The 17,702-nt window shown below is 55.2% G+C and overlaps 7 protein-coding genes across 7 annotated transcripts; 5 read left to right on the forward strand and 2 right to left on the reverse strand.

Annotated features, from left to right (window-relative positions):
* Positions 1–461: 461 nt before the first annotated feature.
* Positions 462–2,599, reverse strand: PG998_012049 (GMC oxidoreductase; the record flags this gene model as incomplete). The annotated part of the gene is made up of 3 exons (XM_066878865.1): positions 462–1,115; positions 1,206–2,300; positions 2,396–2,599. The coding sequence occupies 3 exons, from the start codon at positions 2,597–2,599 to the stop codon at positions 462–464; spliced, it is 1,953 nt and encodes a 650-aa protein (XP_066725249.1).
* Positions 2,600–3,783: 1,184 nt separating this feature from the next.
* Positions 3,784–4,122, forward strand: PG998_012050 (SnoaL-like domain-containing protein; the record flags this gene model as incomplete). The annotated part of the gene is made up of 1 exon (XM_066878866.1): positions 3,784–4,122. The coding sequence occupies one exon, from the start codon at positions 3,784–3,786 to the stop codon at positions 4,120–4,122; it is 339 nt and encodes a 112-aa protein (XP_066725250.1).
* Positions 4,123–5,547: 1,425 nt separating this feature from the next.
* On the forward strand, positions 5,548–7,386 carry PG998_012051 (heterokaryon incompatibility protein; the record flags this gene model as incomplete). Its single annotated transcript, XM_066878867.1, has 3 exons — positions 5,548–5,599; positions 5,653–5,659; positions 5,724–7,386. The coding sequence occupies 3 exons, from the start codon at positions 5,548–5,550 to the stop codon at positions 7,384–7,386; spliced, it is 1,722 nt and encodes a 573-aa protein (XP_066725251.1).
* A 1,895-nt stretch (positions 7,387–9,281) lies between these two features.
* On the forward strand, positions 9,282–11,593 carry PG998_012052 (uncharacterized protein; the record flags this gene model as incomplete). Its single annotated transcript, XM_066878868.1, has 2 exons — positions 9,282–10,273; positions 10,348–11,593. The coding sequence occupies 2 exons, from the start codon at positions 9,282–9,284 to the stop codon at positions 11,591–11,593; spliced, it is 2,238 nt and encodes a 745-aa protein (XP_066725252.1).
* Positions 11,594–12,255: 662 nt separating this feature from the next.
* Positions 12,256–13,287, forward strand: PG998_012053 (uncharacterized protein; the record flags this gene model as incomplete). Its single annotated transcript, XM_066878869.1, has 1 exon — positions 12,256–13,287. The coding sequence occupies one exon, from the start codon at positions 12,256–12,258 to the stop codon at positions 13,285–13,287; it is 1,032 nt and encodes a 343-aa protein (XP_066725253.1).
* A 243-nt stretch (positions 13,288–13,530) lies between these two features.
* PG998_012054 (uncharacterized protein) lies at positions 13,531–14,413 on the reverse strand (the record flags this gene model as incomplete). Its single annotated transcript, XM_066878870.1, has 2 exons — positions 13,531–13,696; positions 13,755–14,413. 2 exons carry the CDS (start codon positions 14,411–14,413, stop codon positions 13,531–13,533), a joined length of 825 nt encoding a protein of 274 aa, XP_066725254.1.
* A 561-nt stretch (positions 14,414–14,974) lies between these two features.
* PG998_012055 (uncharacterized protein) lies at positions 14,975–17,394 on the forward strand (the record flags this gene model as incomplete). Its single annotated transcript, XM_066878871.1, has 5 exons — positions 14,975–15,150; positions 15,275–15,417; positions 15,489–15,589; positions 15,663–15,906; positions 15,989–17,394. 5 exons carry the CDS (start codon positions 14,975–14,977, stop codon positions 17,392–17,394), a joined length of 2,070 nt encoding a protein of 689 aa, XP_066725255.1.
* Between the last annotated feature and the right edge of the window lie 308 nt (positions 17,395–17,702).

A 17,702-nucleotide genomic window follows, 5' to 3' on the forward strand; every position in this document is an offset into this window, starting at 1 on the left:
TCTCATAATCAGGACATAACATCCCAACTGCCTCGAAAAAAACTGGGAGATATCTTTCTGGGCTTCCGACATTGACCAAGTATTGATCACGACAAGCGCTAGTTTTTCCACTGGGAGAGTCCTTTTGGGGGATAATGTCTGTTGTTGTTGGTCTGAGCCGCTCATGTCACGTGGTACAATACCAACCCAACAAGTTGCCGGCCCCTTTTGTAACGACGCAAGCATCTATCATTCCGTACGTGCGCGCGAGTGTAAGTGTAAACGCTTTGACAGCCCATCTAATATCCAGGTTTCGAATCAACTCGTTTTGACCAATATCCCATCGGACAGCCATGCAAAGAGGATAATTTTTTGTCGACTTCAAATGTTCCTAGTTCGCGTGTGACACTACGCACATGCGTCATCTCAGTCAAACCATCCCGGAACAAGACCCCTGGATAAGACCTAGCCCGATTCAAGACTCAAGCGCTACCGTGACCGACTTGGTCAGCAATACTATCATTCCCACTACTTCCGTGACTCCCATCCACACTGCCACCGACACTGCCATCAGTGCTGCCGGCAGTGCTCCCCGCCGACCCGGCCCCGCGCCGCCCCGCGGCCGTCTCCTTGATGAAATCCGCCGCCCGCTCGGCGACGGCGTAGACCGTAGCCTGGATGTTGCCCGAGGGCATGAGCGGGAAGACGCCCGCGTCGATGACGCGAAGATTGGGGGCGCCGTGGACGCGGAGCCGCGCGTCGACGACGCCGCCGGCGGCGCGCGGGCGCATGGCGCACGTCCCGGCCGGGTGGTAGCACGAGAAGGCGGCCTGGCGCACGACGTCGCGGGCGCGGGCGAGCGAGGCGTCGGCGGCGGGGGGGCCCGGGTGGCGGGCGCCGGTGAGGGCGGCGGCGAACGGCGGCGTGCCGACGATGCGCTCCGTGAACTGCACGCTGCGCGCGAGGATCTCGCCGTCCAGCGGGTGGCTCAGGTAGCGCGGGTCCAGCGTCGGGGCGTCGTCGATGCGCGGCGACGACGCGTGCACGCTTCCCCGGCTCAGGGGGTGGCTCAGGATGGCCATGACGGCGACTTGGGGGCGGTGGAAGACGGGGGCGATGCCGTTGGGGTCTGCGACCTGGTTGTTTATCTGACGTTAGCATTGCCGTTTCTGAGACACCTTCGGGAGAAAGGATGGATGGACGGAGGTCGACGAGAGCTGACTTACCGGAAGGCTTGCAGGCAGAAGATGATATTGCACCTGGTTGGAAGCCGGCTTTTCCATACACTTTCGAAGAATTTCAAATTCTTTCTCGACCTGCGCAGCTTTGTCCCTGTCACAGTTACCATCACGGTGATGTAGAAAATGCTCGTCGAAAAGTGTTTTCACTTGCATCTCAGACATCAAGCCGTCCTTATCAACAAAAGGGGTGTACGCAGAGGCCAAAGGCGATTGCGAAAGAATCCCGGTTCCCTCAGCAAATTGTTGCATAGCAATCTCCGCATACTCCGGCTGCTTCAGCAGATCGAGAGAGCGAATTCCCTCCTTGACCTCGAACAACTGGCCGACGATGGGGTGGTCCTGCAAGTTTTCCCCGACGCCAGGATTGTCTATCTTGACCGGGATTTGATAGCGCTCGAGAAGAGCCCGACCGCCGATCCCGGACAGTTCCAGGATTTGGGGCGACTGGATTGCGCCCGCGGACAGAATAACCTCGTCGATGGCGTGGAAAATCTGCTCTTCGCCCGTTGGTAGCCGCGCGGCGACGCCTGTCGCTATTAGGCCGTCGGGCGCCTCTTGAGTCACGATCCGCAGGACTCTAGTGTTGGTCATGACGGTCAAGTTCGAACGGGCGCGCTGCTCCGGGCCGTAGTAGGCGTTGGCCGCGTAGCTCCTGCATCTCGTCGTGGGCGACACGGATTCCATATTCTGGAACCCGCCGACCGCCTCGCCGTTGCGCGGATCGCCCCCAGTCATGTCGAAGCCAAGATTCGCAAACGTCTTGACCCACGCGCCGTTGAGAGACTCCGGGTAGTCCGTTCCCCACCCGATCTGCAAAGGCCCCGCGTTGCCGTCCAGGGCAGGGTCGTGCCACTTGTCCACGCCGGTCACGTCCCTGGCGTTGATACCAGGGGGTGTGATGGTGGCCATCTTCCGAAAGTAGGGGGCCAGCGCGTCGAAGGACCAGTCCTCGTTTCCCAGAGCGCCCCAAGCATTGATGTTCTCCCGCCCCGGGTACATCATGACCATGATGTTGATGGCCGATGAGCCTCCGAGCTGCTTCCCGCGCGGGTGGGCAATGATGCGATTATTGAGGTGCGGCTAGTTCAACAAAACGAAGAGAAGGTCAGTATGAGCAACGCGCGGCAGGTCAAAAGAACTGGGCTTTTGATGAAAATGATTTAGATAATCATTACCTGGCGAGTAGACTGAAACATCCAGTCGTACTCGGGATCGCCAAACTGCGTGGAGAACAGGCCCGGCGTCAAGACCCTCGGGTCGGAGCTCTTATCGGCGCCGGCCTCGATGACCAGGACGGTCACAGTAGGATCCTCGCTGAGACGTGAAGCGACCACCATACCGGCGGTGCCGCCGCCGATGACAATGTAGTTGAACGACATTTTGACGTCGTCGGTGCTCGAAACCTGACCTTGGCCCCTCAGTAAGCTCGATGGATAGTCGACGGGGAGAGGTATCGTCGTAGCCGCCGTGGTGGGTAAACCAGTTGAAATGCTTCGTGAATTGCGACAGTCTCGCCTTTGTGGAAGTCTGAAGACCGAAGACAGTGATGTCTATCGAGTACGCAATGTGGTCTTGGCGAATCGTAAACAACATGCTGGTGAGTACAAGGCTTGGGAAGGAGCGACTTTGACCTTTTCCGAAAGTGACTGGACTGGGCTGGTGGTGTGGGTGTGGGCGATGCTACAGGTCACTATTACATGTCACACAGCAGCAGTGCTCCCAATATCCAACTCAATGGGTCGACTGAAACCAAACGGTAATCCGGATTACACGAGACGACAAACCGGCAGTCGTTGGTGCAATCGTTCGCAAGGCTACATCATAAGTACAGAAAACCAATAATTATCCCCCCCACCAGTTCCTTTCCATGTATATTTACACGACGTAACCCAAGGCAAGTACTATCGTCAGTTTCGATTGTGGAAATCAATACGGAGTACCTCCTTGTAGTCGTCCTCGGGGCCGACGTTTGCTGTGGCGTACGCTGTCACCCGAATCGGGAAATATCGGCGTCCAGCGCTGGGAATAATCAGCCGATAAATCCTGCAGAGGCAACGGTTTGGAGGAAGCTTGACCGGGGTAGGAACCAATAAAAAGGTGGCATCACTCGCAGGGGAAACTGCACCCGGACGCCTCTTTCCCAACCCGGCATTCCGCTCGCGCGAGCCTTATGAGGGAAACAGGGGTGAGGGGTTCGCGAAGCGCCACAGAGTTGGAGTGTGCTGCTTGCTCGGGGTTTAAAGTGACACCCGGGAATTGTCAATACCAAGGAATTATGGAATTGTGAACAGTGCACATGAGAATTATAGCGCATGACAATACCGGACTTAGTATGGAATGATAAGATCCTATCAGATCGGCCGTAAGTATGGTCGGATGGTCGGATTTAGGGGATCCCATACTGTTAGTGGCCACGACGATTCGAGATACCAAGCCCTTTAAGTCCGTAACACATCCGCATTCTTGCCAAGTGCACCCCTTACTTAATATCGATATGGACGTACGTCGTTTGAACGTCTCAGAGTCAACCCTCTAGCCAACAACGGTACAGCTCGTCGCCAATATGGCCACTCCATGTACCATCCCTAGCTATTTGCTAGACAAGGAGAACATCCGAGACACCATCCTCCGCATGGTTAGCCTCCCACACCGATCCGCCTCGTATCGTCTTGCTTCGCAAGAAGTTTGCCTATTTACTAATCTCCTATCGCGCCAGATGATCGCCTATGATGAGCATGACTCGATGACGTTGGTCAATTCTGTGTACACCCCGCAAGTCACCATCAACTACGACGCCAGTCTACTCGGGAGCGGTGCAGAAGACATGCCAAGCACCGAGTGGGCGAAGCGGCTCGAGCATCTTCATGACCGTTTTGATACCACACAGCATATAGTGCAGTAAGCCCTCCTATGAATACATATCTCCGTACCAAACCCGCCACGGTTTTTGACGTTCCAACCGCAGCAACCTTCTAGTCGAGCTGCCGCACCCAGGTGTCTCGGGAAGTGGGACTTGTCCCGAGAGCTGTAAAGTTGTCGCTTATGCCCACGGCATCTTCTACAAGCGGGATGCTGAAGGCCAGCCGACTATCATGGCTCGGCGTCAGGGGGTACGTATGCACCACTCTGAGCTATTACTACTTCTATTTGAGTTTTTCACGGCCTGTTTGCTGACTCGGCAACACCTAAAGGGTCGTTATGATCTTGAACTTGTTAAAGTGCATGGGAAAGAGCAGGAGCAAGGAGCAAATCCATGGCGCATCAAGGTACAGAACGTGCGACTGGATTGGCAGGACCGAACAGAAATCTAATGCTGCCGCTGTCGACACGTACGATGGTGTTTTAAGCTCTCTGTTATATGATAAGCCTACCTGCGAGGAGAAGAAAAGATTGGCATACCTAATGTGGTCCTTCAAATTGTATCAGACTCACTGTTATGCTACAAGACTTGACAATACTTCTCTTGAGAGCGATTGAATCATCTCATCCCCTACCCGCTTCAGCCTTATCTTAAACAGCTTTTATACTGTTGTATCATATCATGTCCAAGACATACGACACGGAATGAAGATCCCATTGAGTTCGTACCGCCATAGTTCATATCCCGAACAACGTCTTGGAGGCAGCCGCCTAGCACACTTTGGACCTTTTTGCGCGTCACGTCACGAGGCCCCCGTGACTGGGCACTGCCTTTGGTCCTCGTGGGGGCACGGCCCGAAGGCTTATGTCTTTCCCGAGATCGAAGCGCAGCCACCGATTGAGCCTATCACAGACAGCCAAGGGCATGTGCTTTTTGCGTGGCTGTGTTGCTGCAACCTACTCGTTACGCTGTATCTGATGGGGAGCGAATCACCATGCAAATTCCGCTCCACTTTCTGTTTTGCTTCTTTTCTTTTCTTTTCTTTTTCGCTGCGGGGAAATGCAATGAGAAGCACAGCCCGCCCGTCCGGGAAAGCCACCATTTTTCGTAGCTTGAAATATATACCTGCACTTAAATGTTACGGATCTTTTAGGCGCCCACGATTTCCAGCAACAGACCGTCGCATATTATTTACAACCGAACAGTTACCTAGATATGGATGACGAGCGCCAATGTGATCCCTGTCAACGTTTGACCCTCCATAAGTTACAACAGGGCTGCTACTTTCGCAACGATGCAATAGGGTTTGCCAATTCCCCCTCCGAGGTAGAAAGGGCTTGCTCCATGTGCTCGCTCATTCGTGAGGCTTTACTTCAACGAAAAGACAAGCTGGCCAAGGCTGAAAGGGATCGTTATGCACTGCAAGTGTATCTAAATTTGACTCAAACCTCATGGACCAACGACAATATGAGGGTACGGGTGGTCGCTCTAGGCATAGGTGTCTCGCCACACTCTTACAGTATGGCATTTGAGGTTCATCCTTGCTTCGAAGTATTAATAAACATATATAAGGGACCCGGTAAGTACACCCAAGCTCTCATACTTTTAGACAAAGTAATGACCATTTTCAAACTTGGTTTAAGTTTCAAGCTGATCCTTAGCATCGAAGGTACTTTGCAAGACGAAGATGTATTGGAAAGTCTACTACCTATGTATCGGCTTCCCGCTCGAGACTCCAATGGTGAGGAGTGCCTTGGGCTTGCACAGGAATGGCTGCATGGCTGCTTGAAATGGCACGGCTCCATGTGCCCGCCTAACCAAACTGTCGAACTCCCCACCAGAGTCATAGATGTCGGACTACCTAGCAGCTTCAGCCTACCAAAAGTCATCGAACCTGGTGGGAAGCAAGGGAAATACCTCGCACTAAGCTACTGTTGGGGAACAGCCCCATTCTACAACTTGACTGTAGACACCATGATGGAGGCAATGACCTCGATACCACTCTCGCGCCTGCCAGCCACCGTACGGGACGCCATCACCCTCACCCGCCAGCTTCGAATTCGATATTTATGGGTGGACTCGCTGTGCATCATTCAGGGCCAATGTCCCGCTGCCCGTCGGGACTGGGAAAAAGAATCAGTCAAGATGGCAACCGTTTACGGGTCCGCATTCTTGACCATAGCGGCTACGTGCTCGGACTCAGCACACACAGGATTCTTTTTGAAACGTCCCCCATTTATAAAGAGGCAAGCCATGATGCGGGTGAGGACTTCCAACCCGATGAACGTCATCCTGGTCCTTAAGCTCCCATGGGCTTATGCGCATGGCTCAAAGGGTAACGACGGCCCTTTGGCAAGGAGAGGATGGGCATTCCAGGAGAAGACACTCTCTCCGAGGACTTTGTTCTACGGTCGGGAAGGGATGTCCTGGAAATGCCAGTGCACAATCCATGAAGAGGTGTTATGTACCCAGGTCGAGATTGGGGTTAACAGCGTCGGGCCCAAGGCTATGTACGCAGCGTGGCCTGATCATGTCACTGAATTTAGCGCCCGAAGCCTGACAGTGATAAGCGACAGGCTACGTGCCATAGAGGGCATAGCGCAATCGATCCGAACTGAGGTGAACGTTGAATACCTATCCGGTATCTGGAAGGACCAACTATTGCCCCAGTTGATGTGGAAGCACATTGAGCCGAGGCGCAGCGGGTTTCGGATTTCGTACGATGATCATGATTGCAGCTTCCCTTCATGGTCTTGGGCGTCGGTATCTGGCGCCGTGAAGTTCCTCCCACGACAGCCCACAGCCATTCTCGACAATCCACCAGTCATTCACGGAGCTTCGCCAATATTTATCTATCTGAGCGCACCAGTCGAAGAGGTAGGCGCTATCCTACATGTATCCAGTGCAAGCTATGGTATATTTGAACCAGAATTTGGTCTCCCGATGGAACTGCGAACTCATATAGACGATGTGGAGGCCATTCCATTGAGTCACATAGCAAGCTTTCATCCTGAAGTTGCTAACAGGATAATCAATGTGGCTTTCATGTATCTCGACAACGATAAAGGCCTCATCCTGCTCAAATACAAGTCAACAGCCCCTGAGCAAAAGGTGGGTGCACCAGCGGTCATGAGGGAACACCACACGTCTCATTTAATGCACAAGTGGCCATGGATAAGTTCCAAGCAAACTCCTAAGGCTTGTCCAGAAGTGTTGCCATGGGTTACCTACCAGCGTATAGGTATTTTCGAGAACATGTCTAGCAATAGGCCAAATGCCAAGAGAAGCAAAGTGATACTTATTTAAGTATAAGCGAAATTTACATGCTCGCAAAAATGGTTGGCTCCCATAGCGTAAGAATTTAGTGACCTTTCTTGACTATTCATGTTTGCGTATAGAATAAACGAGGCGGAAGGTTTCATCTCGAACTTTCAATCGAAAGTTGGGGACAGTGATCATTTAAATACAATAAGAATGCGTAATACCGCATCAGGAAGGGGGTTAAACCCGGGATGTGCGACAGCATGTTCTCAATTACGATTTCGGTAGTCAGATCTATTTATTGCTTTTTTGACGCCGCAGTAACATTCCCTGAGTAGCAGAAACTACAGTAAATCGCAGTATACTGAAGAACAGTTCGAGGCTCGCACGTGGAAGCCTACTACAAGAACCAAATGCAGCCTTACGACCACAGGATCTAAAGTATACCCGTTCAGATCGACATAGACCAAGCGGACCGCGTGCGCCCGATTGTGGAAGACTGGCCACTGTCCGGTGTGCAACTATTAGCGGACTATACTTGATCAGTAGTGCTCTAATGTGGCAAGTACTAGATGGCCAAACACCAGAAAAGCAAGTAAAGTAAAGTTACAGTCCCAACAGGTATGATAAGTAGGTCCAAGCAACGAAAAGAAGAAATCCACGAGGCTGCGGAGAGGACGGCGGAGGAGGGGTGGAAAAGCTGGGAAACCGCGAGAGCCGCGAGGGAAACTCCAAGGACAATGTCCCAGGGACGGAAGCCCCAATAGATAGATGGAAAGTAACAGGAAGCCTAGGGAGTATCACTAGCTTTGCAGGTCCGCGTATAGAGTCAATATGATCTATGAGGACCCGGGTTCTCAGTTGGCCCACTCACAAATGACTGTCGGTCAAAGGCCCGACCCAATGGCAAGCTTTCGAGCACACTCTCGGCCAAAGTCCGAAGGGTGAGCATGAAAGAGTATACTTGAACCCCCACATGGATGCAATTTGATCCCCGTTCCAAATAGTGGTACTCATCAGTGCTTCGACGTCCAAACGACTCAATGGATCCCGACTTCCGGCCTAGTCTCACACGTGTCGGCTGTCGATTGGTACCATTGCCGGCGGAATCGAACCCGTTGTGGAGTGTTGGATGAAAGGCCGCGTGCTCTGTCGTTGATATTATCATTCAGGACTAGTGTTACCACTGGGGCAATATGTATTGAGACATTTTCGTGCACCCATGCGTTGCTGCCGAGCGGCATTTCGCCGAACCCACCTCATTGGTCGTTGAAAATCCGATCAAAGCGGGAGCCGGATGAGACCCCTGGGGGATCTGATGAGACATCCACGAGGGTGCGATAGCATAAACAGGGTTCAACGCTCAGATGGAAGATCGCTCTGTCCGCTGGGACTGTATGCAATTGGCCAACACGGCTAAAGTTGCTTGACACAAATAAAGCCTTGCAAGCCCCTTCAACCTTAATCCCCCCTGGAGGATAGCCTCATGTACTTACATTACGACATGCTACGCCTACTTGGGCTCACTCATCCACATGCCACAACAAGCTTGGCACCATCCCACATCGGAGACCATTTTGCCGTCCCGGAGATCCGTAGGCTGCTTACTGATAGCCAACCTTGAGTGTCAATGTCCGCCGGTACAAATCAGTAGGCTCTAACATACTTATTTCAAGAAGTAATCAGTAAAGTGTGTGCAATAAAACGGTGCAGTCTATCTTGCGAGATGGGATCCAACAGACCGTGTGTCGGGCTAGACGAGCTCATAGATCCCGAACCTAAAGTTTGAGTGTAGAATCCCTCTGCAGAGTCCCTCTCCTACGGAGCACAACTCCCAAAAGATTCTGGGACTGGCCAACAGACCCAATACAAATCGACAAAAGAGTGCTAGGTCCGTTACATAGGCATATCATGTCCTCACCGCTCCATCTTCCTCCAAGATGTCCCTCGACGGTAGAGATCCAATGGAGTCGGAGGTCAAGGTAGTCTCGTCTCTTATTAGAGGGGCGGTTGACCTCTACGGGCTTGCTGAGAAGGCGCACAGGCTCGCGGTCGAACATGCCTGGGAGACCAGGAGGCCCGACGGGCATTGGAACGGGGAACTGCTGTCTAATGCCACCATCACCGCCGAGCAGGTTTTCTTCTACCAGTCTCTGGGGTCGAGCCCGATTCCTGACGCCGAGGCGTATCAATATTATCTACTATCACAACAGCAGCAGGATGGGTCTTGGAGCATTGCCCCGGACTACCCTGGTGATGTATCCACTAGCGCTGAGGCCTACCTGGCCCTCAAGATACTCGGCGTACCCCAACATCACGAAGCCATGCGGCGAGGGCGAGCCTTCATACGGCGTTGCGGTGGCGTCGCCGCCGTGCGCATCTTCACGCGCATCTTCTTCGCCCAGTTCGGCCTGTTTCCCTGGGACGCCGTGCCCCAGCTGCCGGCCGAGTTCATCCTGTGCCCCTCCTTCGCCCCGATCAACGTGTACCGGCTCTCGTCCTGGGCGCGCTCCACCCTGATCCCGCTGCTCATCATCCGCCACCACCAGAAGATCTACCCCCTGCCCGAAGGCGGCGACCAGCCCGACCCGCACAGCAAGTATCTCGACGAGCTCTGGCTGCACCCCGGGAACAAGAACGTCCCGTACGGCCCGAGCCTGGCGCGGCCGTGGGAGAGCGACCTGTGGTCCTTGATGTTCGGCTCGATCGACACGGCCCTGTACTGGCTCGGCGGGCTGAAGCCCTTCTGGCCGGTGCGTCGGTACGCGCGCCGGAAATGCGTGGAGTGGATACTGGACCGCCAGGAGAAGCAGGGGGACTGGGCCGGCATAATACCGCCGATGCACGCCGGAGTCCAGGCGCTGCTCCTGGAAGGCTACAAGCTGGAAGACGTCCGGATCCAGTCGGCCATCGCCGCCATCGAGCGATTCACGTGGCAGGACGAGGGGGCAAACGCCTGCAGTCGTGCGTCTCGCCCGTGTGGGACACCGTTTTGATGACGCGCAGCCTGTGCGACGGGCCCGTGGTCGGCGGCGGCGTGGAAGAAAGCAGCAACTGCGGAGGTCGCCAAGAAAACCGGAGAAAGAAGGGGGAGGCGGAATCGTGGAGCCAGGACGAGCGACTGCGCCAGACGGTGCGCTGGATCAAGAGCCACCAGCTGCTCGGCCCCGAGGGCGACTGGCGCATCTACAACCCCGCGCTCGAGGCCGGCGGCTTCAGCTTCGAGTACAGCAACACGTGGTACCCGGACGTCGACGACACGGCGGCGGCGATCCTGGCGCTCGTGAGTCAAGACGCGGCGGCGGCGCTGGACTCGGCGACGGTGGCGAGCGCGGCGGCGTGGATCTGCGGCATGCAGAACCGCGACGGCGGCTGGGCGGCCTTCGACCTCGACAACGACCGGCTGTGGCTGAACCGCATCCCCTTCTCCGACATGGACGCGCTGTGCGACCCGTCGAGCGCCGACGTCACGGGCCGCATCCTCGAGGCCTTCGGCCTGATGCAGCGCCACGCCGCGCGCGGCGCCTTCCTCGACGCGCGCACCCTCGACCGCATCGGCCGCGCCTGCCCCCGCGGGGTCGCGTACCTGCTGCGCCAGCAGGAGCGCGACGGCAGCTGGTACGGCCGCTGGGGCGCCAACTACGTGTACGGCACCAGCAACGCGCTGTGCGGGCTGGCCTACTTCGCCGAGGGCGACGACGAGGTCGAGGATACTGTGCGTGCTGCTGCGGGCTGGCTGGAGGCGGCCCAAAAACCCCGACGACGGCGGTTGGGGCGAGGACTTGCGCTCGTACCGCGATCCGGAGCGCGCGGGGCGGGGGCGCCGTCGACGCCGTCGCAGACGGCTTGGGCGCTCCTGGGGTTGCTGGCCGCGTGCAAGGGCAAGACCAGCCCTGCCATCGAGGCGGGGATCCGGCACCTCGTTGAGACGCAGGTGTACAGTGGCGGCGCCGATCGCGGGTCGACGCAGAGCATGGCGACCTGGGCGGAGAGGCAGTACACCGGTACGGGGTTCCCTAACTTCTTTTACATCGGCTACACCATGTACCGTCACTACTTCCCCACCATGGCGTTGGGTAGGTATTTGACTGCATTCAAGAGGGTGGGAGAGTCGCAGAAGATTACGATTGACAGCATGACCGAGAGGGTGACGGCGTCTTTGGAGGAAGAGATGCTAGAGTCTCCTGTAGACTCTGGGTACTCTGATGTCTCGGCTAGTTGCGAGCTCAAAGCGCGCTCGGATAGTGATTAGGATATATCAAGTCGTCTCCATTCTCCAAATCAGTTTCAATGTACCCGGCCTAAACAGCGAAGATCACTTTGGCTTTCCATGTTTTCTTGGCCGAAAGCCAGACCACTTCGTGGCAATGCACGCACGTATGGACGTCAGCCTGCCCTGGTTCGATTTCAACAGGTCAATCGGACCTAGTGACTCATGCTAGGCAATTACGCACATCGCAATGATGACTTATAGGCTATGCCTATTCATATGATGTGCAAAGCAAAAGTGATGGTGACTCACACAATCATCCAGGGGCCCCTTACTCGAATAGAAGAAAGGGGGTGGCGCGTAGCTAGGCAATTGAGGCGGAGGTGGCTGGTGGAACTCGGACGACGTGGTATTCCTCGTGCCTCGAGTCAAGATCCCTGCTGTACAGCTTGGACGTGGGTTTCAGGGTCCGGCCCACAGCCCCAGAGTTATGCGGCCCGGCGAGGGACTCATGGAGGAGGAGATGTCGTGTTCGGTTCATCAACATAAGTGTCTTCTTCATAGCTCTCGCCGGATCATCGAATATTACTTTCCTTCTCTGTTTCTCCCTCAATATTCAAATTTTGATTCTAGCAAAGCTTTTCACCTTCCGAAGCGGAGACAAACCACCAGAACAAGCAGCAGCCCACACTAAAGAGACCACAATGGCACACCAAGCCCACGCCCTGCCATGGAACACCCTGGCTTCCCAATACAAGTACAATATCTCGTACACCCATGAGCCGCAGCGCAAGGACATCTTCCCCGTCGAAAAGGGCAGCGACACCAAGGAGATCGACTTCTTCAGCAAAGCCCTCGCCCGGCGCGTGCAGGAGTTCGCCGCGACCGAGCGGGCCAAGCAGAAGCCCGAAGCCGAGCTCCGCGAGCGGGCCCAGCGCTGGACCAAGTCGGTCAGCACCGCTCCCCCGTCCTCGGGCGGCAAGACCGAGACGCGGACCGTCTACCCCGTCGAGATGCACGAGCGCTACTGGCAGCCGTGCCCCGACATGCCGAGCCGCCTCGCGGCCATGGCCGGCGTGGATCTCCGCCCGCTCGCGCAGTGGACCGAGTGCGCGCACGGCAGCCGCACTGGCCACGCCGACGCCGTCAAGCTCATGATGATGGAGGCGGCCGGCACGCCGCCGGCCCTCTGCGCGGCGCCGGACCGCGCCGCGCTGAAGGCGCACGTCCTGGAGTCGCTGCTCCTCGTCGCGAACAAGCCTGAGGTCGACCTAGCCTCGTTCATGGACACGCGTCGCGGGCACCGCCACGCCGTCAACCGCGCCGCCGAGGAGGCGATGCGGGTTTACCTGTACCTCAACCTGCTCGTGGTGCTGCAGGAGCAAGGGTCCGAGGTCGCGGACGTCGCCAGGACGGAAGCCGGCGGCGAGGAGATCAAGGGGCGCAGGAACTACATGGGACTGAAGAGCTACGAGCGGATGCTGGGCTCGGTGGCTGGCGAGTACGATGGCGACGCGCACAACTTGGTGCACTGGGACTACTTCTACCCCCGTGGCGAGGAGGACTGGGACCGGAGCTATGCCAAGGACGTCCTGGCCGACATGGAGGGCCTGACGGAGTACCTCAAAGGAGTCTGGCGCATCCTGGTTGTGTACGACCTCCTGGCCCGAGAGGTGGGTATGGACCCGGGGCTGGAAGAGATGTGTAAAACTACTCTAAACATTAGCTTTGGCTAATCAGGAAGGCTGAATATATCCCACTTCTTTGATAGATCCCGGCAGTCAGAAATGGAAATATAAATCAATGCCAATGCGATTCGGCGTTGGGTTGACAGCTAGGCATCGAACCAAATGAGAAAGGACCAAGAAAGGTGATTGGATGTGCTACGAAAAGCTTTCCATGCGATAAGGCGCCCATTCTTGACCGACGGACGAAGTAGAACATGAACTTCCCACCGGTCTTCATAAGGTTACCAAAGATCAGGATTTCTTAACTGGCCATTCGGCACTTCCAGATAGCGACCAGGCGTCGACATACTGTGGATCCTCCATTCTCTTCAGCAGTGCTTCATAGTTCTTCCCCCTCTGCACCCCCTCATCCAAAGTCTTGGGGAGGACTTCGCATTCTTCCACGCTCTCGTAGAAACTACAGTTAACTAGTTAGTCTTGTTCTGCAGTCTCTAGAAGAGTAGGTAGAGACTCACGTCGCGCCAAAGTGCTTGAGGGCCTCGCATCCCTCTTCCGGCGTCAACGCCAGGCTCCTCCGGCCCACCAAGCCCTCAGGAACGCGAGGCAGCGACGGCTTGATAACGTCATCCTCGCTGTCCCATTCCTTGTCCGGGGAACAGTTGAGCACCCAGACGCCCGTTCCCGAAGCGGGATAGGCGACGTAAATTCGGGAGGGGAAATGGAAGTCGTAGTCGACGTGTCTTAACTTCTTGCTGTGGCGCAGGTAGAGGCCCCAGCGGGGCCACCAGTGCGCCCCCTGCCGCAGCATAGCGGCGCTCAGACGGTCTTCTTCGTCGGGGTCGTCGGACCGGTCGGCCTCTTCCATGTTGCTGAGCCCCAGCTGCTTGAGCTGCACCGCGGTGAAGGACCCATAGACAATGCCACCGACCGAGGGATAGGCCCAGGTTTCGCAACCCCAACCGAATCGAGTGCGTGGTCGGGCGCTGGGAGTGCCAGGCAACGTTTGGTTGTATTCGGAACCAGGCGCGGGCAACATACATACGACCCCGTCATCGTGGTTGTCGTCCCCGCCGTCTTGACTGTTCGATGCCTGGGCTCCCGAGCCAGACATCGTTTGAAAGATTTTGAAGACGAAAGCAGACATCAGAACAGCGAGCAGCGTTCCGTAGAGCATGAGGAGTTTGGTGGTACGTGTCTGGGCGGTAAAATGATGAAAGGTGTTGCGTTGGGGATTCCGGGGGCGGGGCAGCAGTTGGTGTTGGTTTGAAATGAAAGGAATTGATTCGTAGTTCCAAGCTCAACTCGTAAGCGCCCGCCCCCAAATGATGTCAAATTGTCAACCTAACAGGCCCCTAAAGTATGTTATATCAATTATGTTGGACTCAGCCTCTAAAGATGCCATCCTTCTCATTTCGTTTACTCTTCGTCGCGATCTATTTCTTCACCACGATGTACCTGAAGAATGTTTCAGGATCGACCTTTGCATAGCAGTCTGACCAACAACCATAACAAATAGAAAAGCCTCCCATGTGGCGCAATGTAGTCATTCGCCGGGTATCCAGAGAGATCCCGCCCGGTTTTGATGTTGGACATATTACAGAAAAAGAACTGGCACCATCTGAACAGGTATATAAGACCTCTTACCGTATGCCCTCGACATGTAACAGTAGAAGTAGAACCATCATCAAAACCAGATGCGCAATTGACTTGCACATTTATCCCTCCTTTTAACAATATGCGTCCTGCTTATTCCTTCATAACTGCCGCCCTGCTGCTGGTCTCGGCGAATGGCGATGCATTCCAGGAAGCCAAAGACGCAGGAATCACCGAGCAACAGATGAAAGACGCCTATCCACCACGTGATCCAGCGAATGTTACGAACTGGTTCGGCACCAGTCTCTACGGTTATGAGTACGTTCTCAGAGTCTGTCCTATAGTCGCATTGGGTGTATTAGCCACTATATTGCACGTATATAGTGGAGATCTACTTTTGCGTACGGCATCTATGAATCCTCTGACATATATGCGAGCATAGCAAGTGCGACGAAATCGACAGAAGCATCAGGGGTTGGATCAACGAGGCATACGCCGATGCTAACAAGCTGGTCAACATCGAGGGGGTGGCATCTAACATTAATTGGGATAGTGCTGCGGCATTGGAGTATCTAGGGCCATCCGGTGAGTTCTATACCCTGCTTGGTGTCTGTTGGTTTTACCAAGAGGACTATACTTACGTTGCCTTCCCTTAGCCTTGAACAAAGACCAACAAGCCCAGATACAGGCGGTTCTAGCCAACGTGGCTACCGTCTCTCCCGGCCTCGCAACAAGACCATTTGCCAATTGGATCCGAGTACGCAAACATCTGCCCCTCCAAGCCAGCTGTGGTCAAAGTCTATCTAACACGTATGTCTGTAAATTTACAGGTCCGCTGCGACGACCCGCTGCAGAGATGCTCTTACAACTGCCCAAAGACGACCGAGGATGAGAACAAGGCCGATCTTGTCGCCTACTCTCGGAATCCGGACGTAGCTGCAAACAGGAAATGGCCCGATATCAGCGTCTGTCCCAGCTTCTATGGGCTCCGAAACCTCGGAAACGCCATTGCCTACGGATCAGGTTATAGTAATCCCAAGTCCAAATTTGACATAAGCTACTACTATAGTCGGGGTAAGTGGGAAGCCTACCTTCAACTATCCAATGACTAGTATACGAAACATGTCGACTTTTACTGACCCCCTTGAACTACCAGCGAATGTTTTTCTTCACGAGTTACTACATATAGACCTTGCAGCTGACTCTGTGAATTCATCGCCGAATCCGCAGATTCGTGACCTCAAGATCAAGTACTGGGACCCCGAACTCAAACCGCCAGGCCCGTCACCGTGGCTAGACGCCTACGAACCCAAAATGGCCAAGATACTAGCGAGGTTCTTGCCCAAAGGGCCGGCCTATAAGCAGACAGGCTACTTTGTCCAGAGAAACGACGACAACCTGGTATATTTTTCTCTGGCAAATTACGTCCAAAGCAAGATTGGGGGCTACCCTTTTCTGCCCGTCATAGTAGAAGATGAAGTCGAAATACCTAGGGGTAGCCAGCCTCGAACCAGAGCAACGGACCCCGTCATAGTATTCAGTGACCAGGGTGAGAAGCCCGCTAGCTTCTTGAACTTCTCTCCCTCCACCATGGCCAACGCCACGTCGGCTTCAGTCGGCAGTGGATGCGCGGCCGCCTCGACGGTGGAACCGCAGGACGGCTTTGAAGTCGGCAAGAAGATACCTTCCACGAATTACCCAAAGTCGTACCTAGAGGACCGCAAGAAATGGATTAAGTCCATCCAGACTCCCCTGGATTCTGCTCCTACTAAAGACGAAAACAAGTGCCACGGGGTCAGCGGGGATACGTGGGTCATGTCGCGCGACGTCGCCGTCGACAACGCGAAGGCCTTCTGCGCACAGCGGGAGAAGAAGGTGCGCTACAACAAGGGCTCGGTCAACGAGCTGGAGCTCTCGGTCTGGAAGTCGGGAGACGACGCCAAGGGGCCCGGCGACGCGCCCGATTGCCAGGGAAGGTTCCAGCACGTCGTCATCGACGGCTGCGACGGCAATGACGCGGTCAACAACCCGCACAACTACAAGTTCGGCGCGACGCTGACGGCGGCCGACGGCTGGTCCTACAAGCTCGAGCCCCTGAGCAAGCAGATCAATGAGGTCAGCTGCGACGTGGCGTACAAGTTCCTGTGGGACGCCCTCGAGATCCGCGGCAAGAACCTGCCCGACGCCAAGCTCGGCGCCAACGGCGAGGGGCTGAAGAGCCAGCTTTCCGGCTGCGGTGCCCTGAACGAGTGGAAGTTCGAGCGAACCCCCAAAGACGTGAAGTTTCAGTGGTACGCCTCGGGCCGCCTGCCTATCGGTACAAAGGCCTGTGTGGGACGCGCGCTCCAGTCAGCGGGCGGCTCCGGCAAGGGGAACTGTCATGGGGCCGGAAGGAGGCGCTGGGGGCAGAAGCAGCAAATGGGCAAGAGGTACATTGGTATCGAGGACTGGCCGGGCTACGGTGATGATAGCAAGCATGTCTTCAAGGGAGAGGAGAAGCGGAGCATTGGCATTGACGACTGGCCTGGCTACGGTGACGATTCTAAACACGTCTTCGGCTAGTTGACCGAGGGTGTTTAGTTAACGAGGAAAAGGAGAATCTTATTTTTTTCATAGTTTCTTTCTTTACAAATTATAATAAAATAAGGAAATATAAATAGGTAATAGTAAACGGGAAAGACCCGGCGAAGCTGATTTCTATTTTGCTGGCCGGCCACGGTCATTCGTCCAGCAGATTAGGTCTCCAAATCGTGGGGGCCGTTATGGTAGGTATCCGGTTGCCGGCTTACACTGGGGGTGTCCGTCAGTTCGCACCACCCCCTGATAGCGTATGAGCATGAGAATGAAATCTAGCCGGTCATTGCCAGCCA

This window comes from Apiospora kogelbergensis (genome assembly GCF_038363985.1).
Source record: "Apiospora kogelbergensis strain CBS 113332 chromosome Unknown utg000008l_segment0_segment0, whole genome shotgun sequence".
NCBI lineage: Eukaryota > Fungi > Ascomycota > Sordariomycetes > Amphisphaeriales > Apiosporaceae > Apiospora > Apiospora kogelbergensis.